At 45.3% G+C, this 14,478-nt stretch overlaps 1 protein-coding gene across 1 annotated transcript in view; it reads left to right on the top strand.

Moving 5' to 3' along the window:
• The window catches only part of MYO18B (myosin XVIIIB), a 258,709-nt gene that overhangs the window by 200,563 nt on the left and 43,668 nt on the right, over window positions 1-14,478 (top strand). The window contains exon 41 of the mRNA XM_081892930.1: window positions 9,707-9,840. Within this exon, the coding sequence (XP_081749056.1) occupies window positions 9,707-9,840 (134 nt within the window). The remainder of the gene's footprint in view (window positions 1-9,706; window positions 9,841-14,478) is intronic.

The raw sequence follows: 14,478 nt of genomic DNA, 5'->3' as shown, positions 1-14,478 counted from the left end.
CTTGACCATCTTGGTTGCCCTCCTCTGCAAACATCTCAGCTTGTCAACATCCTTCCTAAATTGTGGTGCCCAGAATTGGATACAATATTGCAGGTGTGGTCTGATCAAGGCAGAATACAGTGGTGGTACTATTACTTCCTTTGATCTGGACACTATATTTCTCTGGTGCAGCCTAGAATAGTATTAGCTTCTTTCTTTCTTTCTTTCTTTCTTTCTTTCTTTCTTTCTTTCTTTCTTTCTTTCTTTCTTTCTTTCTTTCTTTCTTTCTTTTTTGCTGCAGCAGCACACTTTCGACAAATTAGCTTATGGTTCACCAAGATCCCTAGATCCTTTTCACATGTACTGCCAGTAAGCCATGTGTCCCCCATCGTATTTGTGCATCAGGCTCTTCCTGCCTCAGTGCAAAACCTTACATTTGTCCCTGCTGAAATTGATTTTGTTCGTTTGGGCCCACGTCTCCAATTTGTTAAGGTCATTTTGAATCCCGATTCTATTTTCTACATCATTGGCTCTTTAAAAGTGGAGCTCGGGTGTGTGTCAGGTGTTTGGACAACATATTTGCTTAGATCTAGCCCAGAGAATGCTTCAACTACCTCACAATTGTACTCATTTCACACACTAGCAAGGAGATGCTCAAAATTCTACAAGGCAGGCTTAAGCAGACCATGGCCACTGGTCCCATCACCTCCTGGCAAATAGAAGGGAAAGAAATGGAGGCAGTGACAGATTTTACCTTCTTGGGCTCCATTATCACTGCAGATGGTGACAGCAGTCACAAAATTAAAAGACCAGAGGCGTAGGAAGGTCAGGTGGTACCCAGTGTGGAAAATTTCTTGTCACCCCCCCATTGATTTTTTTATTGATTTTTTTTGCCTGCAAAAATGGTTTTACGTTATTTCATAATTTCTTACAAAGGAATGTGGATTCGGAGCCTCTGATAACAAGTAGGCAACAGATACCTAAATCTACAGAATGAATTGTGTTTTGGCTTGTGTTATTTTATTTATATTTATTGTTTGTTTATTTATTTAATAAAACTTATTTTTAAAAACCTGCAAAGTGGTTTACTAAGACAAAAGAAAAAAACACACCACAGCAGTAAAATCAAGAAAAATTAACAATCCTACTTTAAAACATACAAAAGCTAAAATATTAAGATTAAAATTACTTCAACTTCCTAAGCATCTAGGTATGCTTGCCTAAAGAAGAATGCTTTTAGCAGGTGCCCAAAAAGAGTCTAGCAAAGGCAGCTGCTTTGTTGAAATTTCAGCCTTCACGACATAGGAAAACAGCCAAGAAAACAGCTATTTTCGTGGAGGAGGGTCAAGATATTAACTGATATGCATGAAATTTCATATGTAGCTATATAATCCCTAGTGTAGTAAGATAAGACCTTTGGAGCAGGCATTTTTTTTAAAAAGTTTTTTGTGAACCGCCCTAGTAGGGTAGTAATTGTTCCTTGATAATTTTTCACCCCCTCCCCTCCATGATGGCACCTGGGGCCACTTGCCGCCCCCCTCCCTTTCCTAGTCCCCTGTAAAAGACGCCTGCTTCTTGGGAGAAAAGGAATGACAAACCTAGACAGCATCTTAAAAAGCAGAGACATCACCTTGTCGAAAAAAATCTGTATAGTTAAAGCTATGGTTTTCCCAGTACAGTGGTACCTCGGATTAAGAACTTAATTCATTCTGGTGGTCTGTTCTTAACCTCAAACTGTTCTTAACCTGAGGTACCACTTTAGCTAATGGGACCTGCTGTACTGGTGCCGTGCAGTTCCTCTTTTTTATATATAAATATTTTTATTGGTTTTAAAATACAAAATTATAAAACATACCACACAAATACATTTTAATACAGTTTATCACAAATGCATTCTTGGATTTCCATCAGCACCTCTGATAACCCTCCGTCTTAATCACTTCTTATGCATTTCCTAACTTAATATTGCCTTTACATCTCTTAACTTATCGTCTCTCCTTCTCCATTTTTACAATATTTCTAATTAGATAGATTAGATATATCTTTATTGTCATTGTCCCATGCAGGACAATGAAATTGCAAAACTCATAAAACTACCACAAAACTACATAAAACTACATAAAAACTACATAAAACATTCAAAACCCCCTAAAAACTCTAAAACCCTATTTTAAAATACACTATACAGTAGAAACCCCTTATGCTGCGTTTAGAACCAGAATTGAATTTGCATAGAAACTGTTAATAGAAACTAATAATAATATTATTCCTCACAGAACCTCTTGCAAACTTCATCTGTTCATCACAAATACTTTTCAAATAATCCATAAATTTACTCCAGTCTTCGGTAAATTTCTGGTCCCACCGGTTTTGGATCCTTCCCGTTAGTTTGTGAAGTTCCGCATAGTCCATTAATTTCATCCTTCATTCTTCCATCGTTGGTAATACTTCTTGCCTCCATTTTTGGGCCAATAGTGTTCTTGCTGCTGTTACTGCATATAGAAAAAGCTTACATTTCTTTCTATTTATTTCATTTCCAACAATACCCAAGAGAAATGCTTCTGGTGATTCCTGTTCTCGTTCTGAAGCAAAGTTCTTAACCAAAGGTACTATTTCTGGGTTTGCGGAGTCTGTAACCTGAAGTGTCTGTAACCTGAAGCATCTGTAACCCGAGGTACCATTATAGTGATGTATGGAAGTGAGAGCTGGACCATAAAGAAGGCTGGTTGCCGAAGAATTGATGTTTTTGAATTATGGTGCTGGAGGAGACTCTTGAGAGTCCCAAGGACTGCAAGAAGATCAAACATATCCATTCTGAAGGAAATCAGGCCTGAATACTCACTGGAAGGACAGATCGTGAAGCTGAGGCGCCAATACTTTGGCCACCTCATGTGAAGAGAAGACTCCCTGGAAAAGACCCTGATGTTGGGAAAGATGGAGGGCACAAGGAGAAGGGGACAATGGAGGACGAGATGGTTGGACAGTGTTCTCGAAGCTACCACCATGAGTTTGACCAAACTGTGGGAGGCAGTGGAGGACAGGAGTGCCTGGAGTGCTCTGGTTCATGGGGTCACGAAGAGTCGGACATGACTAAACGACTAAACAACAACAACAAGCCATGTATACCAAAACTCTGCTTGTAGACATTTGAACCATGTATCCTGACTTCTTAAAATAAAGCTTTCATGTTTCATTGAGGTGGGAGCCCATGCACTGTTTCCAAGGGAGGGGGCCAGGAGACAATGTTTCCTCTTAAGTTAACACTCTCTGGCAGTGGCAGAGCATAAAATGCAACTGCCCAGGGCGGGCAGGGTGGTCCCCCGAGGGGGCAGAGCACAGAGGAAGCCTTCTGCATCTTGCCTTGCAAAGCAGCGTGTGCAGTGCACTCACATGCCACAGCCCATCAGAGGAAAAGGACTGCAACTGCTGCCAACTCTCCTCCTCTTCGCCCTGCAGGTTAGACCTGACCCAGCGACGGAGCTGCAGTTGGGAGCAAGGAAGCTGCCTAGCCAGCTCCCTTGCATGTGCAGCCCAGCAGAGAAGAGTTGCTGCAATGCTGCCAACAACTATCACACACTCTGCCCCGGGTCAGGCTTGACCCGGGAGTGGATCTGCTGAGGCTGGGTGTGAGAAAGCTGCCTCGGCCATTCCCTTGCACACCAGAGCCAGGCTCCAGTGATTGAGCCTGTCATGGGGGCACCCAGGACCAGGGGGGGTCAGCACCTCCCACACTACACCACTGCTCTCTGGTTGTTTTTCTGCACAGGAAATCTCTGGATCAGAAAGGACAAATGTTGGCTTAGAATTTCAGTGTTTTTTAAATGAGCCACCCTACTTTCCAAGCAAGGCTTCAGTGTTAGAATCCCAGATGAAAAAAGGAGCAGGATGTAGCCAATTCTTCTTTCGTGATGTCAGTTTCCTGTGAGATTGTGCCAAAATCTTCCTGTATAAAAGCCCATTTCAATCTTCATTCAATTTCTTGTAAATACCCAAGTTCTGTCATCATTTTGAGCCAAATACTCATTTTGAGCCAAATACTCAAGGTATGCTTAAAATATCAAGGGGGGAGCCAGAAATGTGGTACATTATACATCTTCAGAAGAGTGCAATTATGTTGAACACCCCCCTTTATTTTTTAAAGCAGCATCTCTCGCTCACATACCATATAACCTTGTGTTATATGGTATAACCTTAGCATATAACCTTAGCAATGGCATTAAAATATCTTTTATACCCAAAAGAACTGCTTTGACACTTAAAACTTCCCAGGTTTTCAAACAGACAGCGTAATAATCATCATCACTTGATGCCTCCTGAATGCAAAGCAGGGAGCTCTATGGCAGGCAACTCTTAACAATAGCTCCCTGTTTCAAAACCAAAATCCTATTCCCACCTAGGCCCTTAGAAAAGACTCAGTCTTTCCTTTGTCCCAAGGCCAGCCAGAGAGCTGAAGAAGTATCTGGGGCATGTTGGTCAGGATGAGTGTAAATATTTCAGCTACTGTCAAGAGTACCATATTGAAACCTTCAATTGAAACCAATTGAACTCCACACACACATGCTGCCCCCTTTGTCCTGCAGTCAACTTGTCTGAAGCTGGCAGGGCAGGGCAGAGAGCCAGAAATCAGGAACTGGGTGCCAGGAGGGGAGGGCAGCCAGAAAGGCAGCCAGGAGGGCAGGACCAGAGAGCAGTCAGGATCAGAGCGCCAGCCAGGAGTCAAGAGCAAGGCTAGAAATGCAAGCCAGGCAACCTCAAGGGAGGTTCACCTGGATGTCATAGAATCACAGAATTGTTGAGTTGGAACATATACTGAGGGGTCACCTAGTCCAGCTCCCCAAAATGTCATAAGTTCCTAGGAGACATCGTGAAAGTGCTGGCTGGCTCAGCATGAGGAGGGGGCCGTTGGAGGACCTATTCATTGACAACCCCAGGGAGGTTGGTGTTATTATTGCCACTGTCCAGCATGGTGAAATTCTGTAACTTATGTTGTCATTAGATTATTGCATCCCATTCATTTCAATGCAAGGAAACACAAAGCAAATGGTGGGGGCATAATCAATTATGCATTGTTTCTGGACTGAAATAAAACAACAGCAGATATCAGTTGTATTCACTGAACTGATTTTTGTTCCAGACACAGGGCAAATAAACACCTCTGGCAATTTCTGCTCCCGTTTCCATCAGAATTCTCAGACATCATGAGCTAGGTGATTTGGCCAGGCCAAATCCACAACAGATTTTTATTTTTTTAAATTCTAAACTGCAGTTCATCCAGACAGACCCCAGGGCTGTGTACACAAAGAACAATGGAGTAAAACCTGTTATCCAGCATAAAGCTGCAGAAATTGGAGCAAGCTGCAGACAGATGCAGCCCCCTGAAAATGCCTGGTGAAGGAAGGGGGCTCACAGACCCAGTTTCACAGGACTTACCATTCACCATCCAAGTGCACCTATTTGGCTTCAAACTTTGCCTCTCAGTGATCCTAGTTCTTGACCCACACAAGGGATGTTAGGCCCAGGAGCAAATTAAAAGGGTGGGTTCCTGTTTAAAACAAACATACAATCAAAGCCCAGCAGAAAAGACCGAGGACTTGGGGGTCCCAGGCCACCTGCTACCAACATGGCTTCTGTACTTGAGCTGAAACCTTTTGTTCTGCCTCACTCCAGAATGATTGCTCAAGGTCAGCCATGGCAGTGCCTTACACCTCAGTGGACCCATCCATTTTTCCACCCCCAGAGCTTCTAAATCCTTGTGACAGTTTGAAAATCTTTCAGCTTTCAAGTTCCACCAGAAGGCAATAACTCAACTGCCATGCACCCCTCCTCCCAGATAAAAAAAATGTGTGAGCAACATGCAAAGAAGGGGGGGCATATAGAATCATAGAATCATAGAGTTGGAAGAGACCACAAGGGCCATCGAGTCCAACCCCCTGCCAAGCAGGAAACACCATCAGCACCCTATGCTGACATAGAGAGGCATCTGCTGTGGGGGAACTTGCATTGTTTGTTAATAAAAATTTATAAAATCCAGACTGAGAAAACTGCTCGTGGGTCTTTTAAAAATACATTTTGAGTGCAGTCATGAGCGAAGGAGGCAGCAACATTTCCCAAATCTTGCCAAATAATTCCTGCTCATCATTGTTGGCAGGCAGACACTCTTGGTTGTCAGGAGGAGAGAAAGAAAAGGGGTAGGGGGACTGAAAGAACAGAGCCAGGCAGTTGGGATGAATTGAGCTTCATCTTTGGGAGAGGGAGGAAAATTATTTTAATATATGTTGTCATCCAAATGTTGGAGGGGCTGAGTTTGTTCTGAATCAATAGGTTGTTTGCCTTCCTGATTCTCATTTACAAATTGCCAATTACTGTACAGCCACTGTTACCTGTCCGACATTGCATTTTTTCTCCCTGGGAGATGCAATCTTTCAGCGCCTGCCTCTGTCGCTATAAAAGTGGGTTATGCATTCCACAAAGGTGTCAGTTATAAAAAACATTTTTAATGCTTGCCTAGCCGTTCTTCAGGTTGCTCTTTTAAACTTCCAGTAAGGGAGTGACACAAGATAGAAACTTCAGCCCAATCCCAGTGTCTTAACGTTCCAGGTTCCTTATGTCAGCATCATAGAATCATAGAATTGTAGAGTTGGAAGGGACCCTGAGGGTCATCTAGTCCAACCTCCTGCAGTGCAGGAATATCAACTAATGGACAGATGGCCATCCAAACTCTGATTAAAAACCTCCAAGGAAGGAGAGTCCACTTCTTCCCAAGGGAGACCGTTTCACTGTCAAACAGCTCTTACTGCCAGAAAGTTCTTTCTGATGTTTAGTCAAAATTTCCTTTCTTGTAACTTGAAGCCATGGGTTCGAGTCCTGCCCTCCAGAGCAGGAGAAAACAAGCTTGTTCCTTCTTCCATGGGACAGCCCTTGAGGTATTTGAAGACGGCTATCCTATCTCCTCTCAGAGTCCTGTCTTCCAGGCTAAGCATACCCAGCTCAGTGGCCAACTAGATGCCTCTGGGAAGCCCACAAGCCTGTGCAATGGTCAAGCTGATGGGAGTTGCAGTCCTAAAAGTCTCCTCTCCTGCCTTAGGACTGTGTGTGTGTGTGTGTGTGTGTGTGTGCGCGCGCGCACGCATATGTGCACATAATTTATGTTATGGCAGTCAGCATATTGGATTGCGGTATATTGGATTGCAGTGCTGACTGTGCTTTGGGACAGTAATCCAAGCAACAATGAAGAACATAAGAGCCAATGGCTCATCTAGTCCAGCATCATCCAGTTCTCACAGGGCCAGCCAGATGCCCCTGCAAAACCCGTGAGCTGGACCCGAGCACACACACTCTCCCTATCTGTAGCTTCCAGCAACTGATTTTTTTGGAAGCATTGCTGCCTCCAGCTGTGGAGGCAGAGTATAGTCATCATGGGTGGCAGCCACCGATCGCTTCCGAGTCCTTCAAGCACACTGCCTGGCCCTCCAGTGTCAGCATGCCATGTGCACATGCCCCACGACTCGCGTGCATGTTGTGAGCACACCCTGCAGTGTGCGTGCATGGCCTGGGGAATTTTGAGGGGGCCTGTCCCTGCTCCTTGAAATCCATCCTCCATGAATTTATCTTACCCTCTTTTAAAGCCATCCCAGTTGGAGGCCATCCCTGCCTCCTGGCGGAGCAAGTTCCATAGTTCAGCGATGCATTGCATGGAGAAGTTCTTTTTTTACCTGTCCTCACAGGGAGCGTTCCATTAGAGAAGATTCCCACTTCAGAAGCAAACAGATCAAGGGCCTTCAAGGGTGAACCCCAGAAGGCCAAGCCTGCCCATCCTAGGAGCCTTTTGCAGCCGGCGTCTGCCTCCTGTCTGTTCAGCATACATCACTCCTTCCCTACAGGAAAGGTGGATGCAATATCAGAGAAATGTTAGGAGTTTAACCAAGGCCAATGTCTCATCTGCCCAGCAGGCAGCTCACCTTTCTCTGCTCCAGCCACCCTCCTCAGCACAGCCGAGTCTCATCAGATCAAGGCATTTAGGGAGGTGGAAAGAGCCACCCATGCGAATTTGCCTTCCAGTGCACTTTCAGTCAATTTCCTGCTACTGTAATTCCTTCCTTCCAGCCTCCTGCCTGGCCGAACACTTACCTGATTTGACCCTCACTTTTAACTGTCCTTTAAAAAAAAAGAAATAATGATAGTAGAGATATCTTCATTTACCATAGTTTTCAGGAATAACAAAGAAACAATAAAACGAAGATCAATGAATGTATGAAGCAAATTATTGCAGTTGGAATAAAATGGACAGAACGTTCAGGACACTTTGCAGACTGTAATAAAATAGATTCTGCAAAGGGCAATTTCAGAAGTCATATAGAATCATAGAACTGTAGAGTTGGAAGGGACCACAAGGGTCATCTAGTCCAACCTCCTGCAATGCAGGAATTTCAACTAAAGTATCTTAACCAAAGATGGCCATCCAACCTCTGCCTAAGAACTTCCAAGGAAGGTGAGTCCACCACCTTCTGATGGAATCCATTCCCCTGCAAAACAGCTCTTACTGCCAGAAAGTTCTTTGTGAGTCAGATTCTTGTAACTTTTCTTGTACCTTGAAGACATGTGTTGTTGAGGGCTGTGCAGTGCACTATTTTTATTTATAAATCATAGGAACAGAAACCATAAAGCATCCAGATGACCTCATTTCATAACCTTTGTGATGGGTTACATACTCAAGCAAGACAATGTCCCACATCCTCTCAAACCACCCAGCTCTATAGGGACCTCATGCAGACTTCCAATGTTTGGCAATTTTGAGTCTGGCTGCAGCAGAGCTAGCAACCCTTTGTGAGCAAGGGAAAGTAGCTTTCAACAACCTGGCAGGAGAGCTAATTCTGTTTGGGTCCAGGGTTGGAGATTGTTTTGTTATTGCATAGAGGTACTTGGGTAGATACCTATTCTTGGATGCCTCACGTTTTTATCTTTCCAGTGTTTTGCCACTATAACCCTTGCTGCTGATGTTGCATACATAAATAGCCTAGTTTTGTTTTTGGGAATGCCTCATGTTGCCACCTTCCTCTCTTCCTTCAAATCCATTTTCAAAATACACCTTTTTCTGGATGCTTTCAGAGCAAAGCCCAGGTCACAAAGCACAGCGTAAGGCAGCTATCCCTGTTCATTTTAAAGTTAGCCCTTTATGCCAGACCATGAAAATGGAATCTTGTTTCGCACTTAGCTCAGTGTTAAAGCATCTGTTTTGGATACAGGAGGTTGCAGGTGCAATCCCCAAGCTCTCCAGGTGGGGCTGGGAAGGCACCTGGCCTGGAATCCTGGACAGCTGCTGCCACTCAGTGCAGACAATACAGGCCAGAGCCTGACTTGGTGTGAGGTAGCTTTCTTTGCAGTGCTGGCATTGGGGAAAGTGGTTCCCTCCACATGTGGTTGAGCTGCAGCTGCCATCATTTCTGGCCATTGACTATGCTGGGCTGATGGGAGTTGTGGTCCAAGAGGAGGCCTGCAGGTTCTCCATCGCTGGTTTAATGAGTAACCTGGGTTGTCACTCTAACCACTGCACTACATTGTCTTTTTCCAAACCACCTTCCACTTTCTAAAATAAAGCACAATACCTTAACAGAAATGCATTGAGCAAATGATTTGCTGAGCTGACCTGTTCAGGACTGCCTTGCTTGCGTGTTGCTTCCTGGGCCACCACTAACCCTCCCCCCCTCACCCTGTGCTCATGTTTCTCCAGGAGAAGCAAGTGGACGAGCTCTCTGCAGTGAGGCAGACGTTGCAGGCAGACCTGGAGACCTCCATCCGCCGCATTGCGGACTTGCAAGTGGCTCTGGAAGAAGTGCAGTCGAGTGACGACAGTGATAGGGAGAGGTGAGTGTGCTGGCAGGACTGGGTCTCCGCCTCTCAAGCCAGCCTGCTGCTTCCCCCGCGCCCTTCCTCTTCAGACTCCGGGCTCCTGGCAGGGCTGCCTGTGGGCGCTTTCGACTGGCACCATTCAAGAGGCCTGGTTGTTTGTGTGAAAAAAATCAAAACTTGTGAAATCAATTTTTTTTTTAAAAAAAGTGCCTGGGGGTGGAGCCCCCAGTGCAGTGTGTGAAGAAAAGCCAGAAGGCACAGCCTCAGAGAGCCTTCCCAGGTCAAGGGGTGGGGTGGAGCAGAGCTGGCTGGAGTTGGGGCTTTGGAGCTGGGTGCTCTGCGTGGGTGCGCTTTCACATCTCAGTGCCCCTGTGAAGTAGTGCGGCTAGGAAATGGTTGCTGTGTCACATACTGTCTGGCCAGCTGTGTGTGGAAAGGCCCAAAACTCAGCAGGAGGCTATCTGCTTGGCCTGCAGAAGGCTCCCGGTCCAATCCCAGATGAAGAGCCTTGCAGGGACTGGACTAGGTGACCCTGGGCGTTCCCTTCCAGCTGTACGATTATGTGATGCCTGAAAACCTGGAGAACCGTTGTCAGTCAATGCAGACAGCACTGATCTGTCTCAGCAGAAGGCAGATTCCTATGGTGTGTTGTGTGCAGATACACATCCATACAGCTTCCATCTTTTAGGACAGGGGTTTCCTTTTAGAGCTTCCCCGCTGCCTGATCTAACTTGAGCATGGAACAAACCACACTCCATGAAATGATGCATTGCATGGAGAGAGTGGAAGAAGAGGTTTTTCCCCTGGTCACACTGGAACTCATGGATGTTATTGTTGTTGTTGTCCTGCCTTTTTCCCTGACAGACTCAAGTCAGCTTACAGATAAAATAGGAACAGCTAAAAACAAAGGCAGTGTGTGTGGGGATCACTTAAAAACAATTAAACATTAATAGAATTTAAACTATACACACACACATACAGAGTTATCCAGTGTAGCTAAATATTGGTAGAGTCCCTCATGCTGTGCATAGCTAAACTATGGAACTCTCTGCCACAGGAGGCAGTGATGGCCATCAAGTTAAATGGCTTTAAGAGATGATTGGACTAATTCATGGCGAAGGGGGCTGCCAATGGCCATGCTCTGCATCTACGGCTGAAGGCAGTGATGCTGCTGCAAAGCAGTTTCTAGACACCACAGGAAAGAAGAGGGCTTCCTATAATGGGCATCTGGCTGGCCCCTGAGAGAACAGGATGCTGGACTAGATGGGCCATTGGCCTGATCCAGGAGGCTTTTCTTGTGGCTTTTTGAGTGTAGGGCCAGGCAAGTTCTCTCAGTGAGGTTTCCCCTCCTAATTTGTCAAAGGCCAGAGCAGAGCAGCTCCTTGAGTCTCTGCTGAAAACCTTTCATCTTTGTGGCAGCATCACGTGATGGACTCACTTTGCAGAGGGATGACTCAGTGCATGAGGTGGAGAGAAACCAGTCTGGAGCCACTGCATTTCCACGCTTCCTCCTGGTGGATGGGAACTCGACCTTTAGTGTTTGACTCTGGGGTGAGGGTATTGAGCAGGAAAGGGAACTGGTCCCAGGAGCTGAAAACAACAAAAGAACCTTAAAAAAGCAAAACAAAAGCGGCGAGAGCAACTTGGCCTCAATCTGATGCCTCCTGGGGTTCCACTGTGCATAATCAGGAGCCGTGAGGTTGAGACATGTGCTGCAATGAGTCCACCTGAAGCTGATCCTGCCCCCCTGAAGGTCATAGATGTGCAAAGTTAGATGAGACTATGAAACTCACTGCCACAAGACATGTTCCTGGCCTTTGGCTAAAGTAGTTTTTAAAAAGGGTTAGAGTAATCCATTGCAGGTAGAGCGGGAATGAAGATGGGTCAATTCTCATGTTAATGTGAACCTGCCTGATTCCTGGTCTCTGAAACTGTGTGTGAACCAAAATGAAGCAATCTTTCTGTCAAAACAAAAAAAAATTCCTTCCAGTAGCACCTTAAAGACCAACTAAGTTAGTTCTTGGTATGAGCTTTCGTGTGCATGCACACTTCTTCAGATACACTGAAACAGAAGTTACCAGACCCTTCTATATAGTGAGAAGGTGGGGAGGGGTATTACTCAGAAGGGTGGTGGGAATGGGTGATTGGCAGATAGCTGTGATGAGCCTGTTGACGACTCTTAACGACTGCAATAGGTCTTACAGGAAAAAGCAAGGGGTGAGAAGGTGAAAAATGGCTTTGTCATGTATAATGAGATAAGAATCCAATGTCTTTGTTCAGACCAGGTCTCTCCATGGTTTTAAGTTTGGTGATAAGTTGCAATTCAGCAGCTTCTCTTTCCAGTCTATTTCTGAAATTCCTTTGTAGTAAAACAGCTACTTTGAGATCTTGTATAGAATGTCCTGGGAGATTGAAGTGTTCTCCTACTGGTTTCTCTGTCTTGTGATTCCTGATGTCTAAGGTGCTACTGGAAGGTGATTCCTGATGTTTAAGGTGCTACTGGAAGGAATTTTTTTTGTTTTGACTATGGCAGACCAACACGGCTACCTATCTGTAACTCAATCTTTCTGTGTGAACTGACCTGTACAAACAGGCCATAAGGCATTGCTGGAAATCTCAGGGAGAAAGAAGAGGCTTGTGATGATCTCATCGCAACCTGTAGTGGGCGGGTGAGATGATGCTGAAATCTAAACTGTCCCAGCCATGCTCATAGCAAGAACTACAAACCACCCATACAAATAGAGGATTCAGTGCCCAGAGGCAAGCTAAACGAGAGGGCTAATTCCTTCACTGATACACCATCATACACTGATACACAGGTTGAGCTGTGGAATACACCAATTTTGGGGGGATGCAGAAGGATTATTGAGGGAAGCCTGAAGGAGGGGGCAATGCCCCTCACCTTGTAGCTAAGACACTTTTTGTAGAATTTAAATTACAGTGGTACCTCGGGTTACATATGCTTCAGGTTACATACGCTTCAGGTTACAGACTCCGCTAACCCAGAAATAGTACCTCGGGTTAAGAACTTTGCTTCAGGATGAGAACAGAAATCATGCAGTAGCAGTGCGGCAGCAGTGGGAGGCCCCATTAGCTAAAGTGGTGCTTCAGGTTAAGAACAGTTTCAGGTTAAGTACGGACCTCCAGAACGAATTAAGTACTTAACCCGAGGTACCACTGTATCTGAATTTTGTGCAGTTTCCCCACAAGGTATTATGTATAAAATGCATATATTTATTAAAATATCACACAAACATGCACTATTGTGAGCATTGTTTGAAGAAATTTGTATATTGTGAGAAGTGCAAAGTAAAATGCCGACAAATTTTCATGAGGTCTTAAAAAAAGGCAGATGGAATGTGGAAACATGGCAAAGTGACCTTAATATTGGAAAAAAGTGAAAAGAAAACTGAACTTGACAGATTTGTCATGCACCCCAGGGAGGGCTGTCCAGTTGTTATTAGCAACTCCTGCAACTAAGCTGGTGCATTTCTTTGGACCACATCAGCAAGACTGAGAGGAGGTCTTGTCATTTGGGCAGCTCAGGACCTCCAGACACCCCACGTGGGCTTGTGCCCCAGGGAGGTCACCGGTGCTAACACAGCAGTTTGATTTCAGCCCCAGAGGCTCAGTCCATTGTCTCTCAAGTCAGACAGATATAACAACAGTATATCAGCTCCTTTGTAAGGTAAGAGAATACTTTGGCAAATACGAGCCCAGAGCCAAGCCAAGCTGAGCCTTGCAAGTGGCCGGCTGAGGAGCTCTCCTCAGCCGGCGAGAATTTATGGATGGAGGCCACTGCCTAAGTGATTTGGCTTGCAGCTGCCATAATTAACAGACTTCTATTCAGAAGCGTATGCCTTGGCATGGTTTCTGAGCAGCCAGGCTTCAAAGGAAAAACATTTTGTTTTGTGTGTCTCCCCCTCTCACTCCCAATTTGGTTGTGGTTTTTCCCTCTCTCTCCCTCTCTCATTGGCAGTTGGGTGCTTTCTTCTCTGTCAAATAAAATGCATAAAACGAATGACATGAAGTGAAGGCAAACATGACAGCAGGGGCCACTCACAATGTAAACTTTCTGTGAGCAGCCAAACTATTCCGACCCTGCCCAGGAGCAGCCAGCAAATTCCTCTCACGTAGGCCTGCCTTGCTCAAAGTTGGGCTCTGCTTCCCCTGCACGCTTGGAGGAATGCTGAGCCATTCTCCAGGAGCCCAACCCAGAGCATCTTTGCTATCTCAGCTTTTCCAGGGGGTGGTGGAGTTACAGCACCAGAGGGGCTCCTCCCAATGTTGCTGGACTGCCGTTCCCATCGTTTGTGGCCGTTGGCCATGTTCACTGAAGCTGATGGGAATTGTAGTTCAGCAACATCTGGAGGCCTCAAGGTTCCCTGCCTGTGGGTGATAGCAGGTTGCAGGGAAAGGGCACCACAAAGGGATCACATGCTCCATTTCCCATGCTCTGTTGGCCTCTGTAAAATAACTTTCCACCATTCCCTGGTGCTAATGGAAAACAGTTCACTAACTGAAATGCATCTATCTTTTGGAATGCACATCATACTGAAAATAGTATACAAATCTTCATTATATAAGGGAGATTGCTTGCAAAATGTGTATGTTAGGAGAATTCTATACTAAAATGCTGGTGAATTTTGCACT

The sequence above is a fragment of the Podarcis melisellensis genome (genome assembly GCF_964234715.1).
Source record: "Podarcis melisellensis genome assembly, chromosome: 16".
Classification (NCBI taxonomy): Eukaryota; Metazoa; Chordata; class Lepidosauria; order Squamata; family Lacertidae; genus Podarcis; species Podarcis melisellensis.
This window is presented reverse-complemented; position numbering and strand designations above follow the sequence as displayed.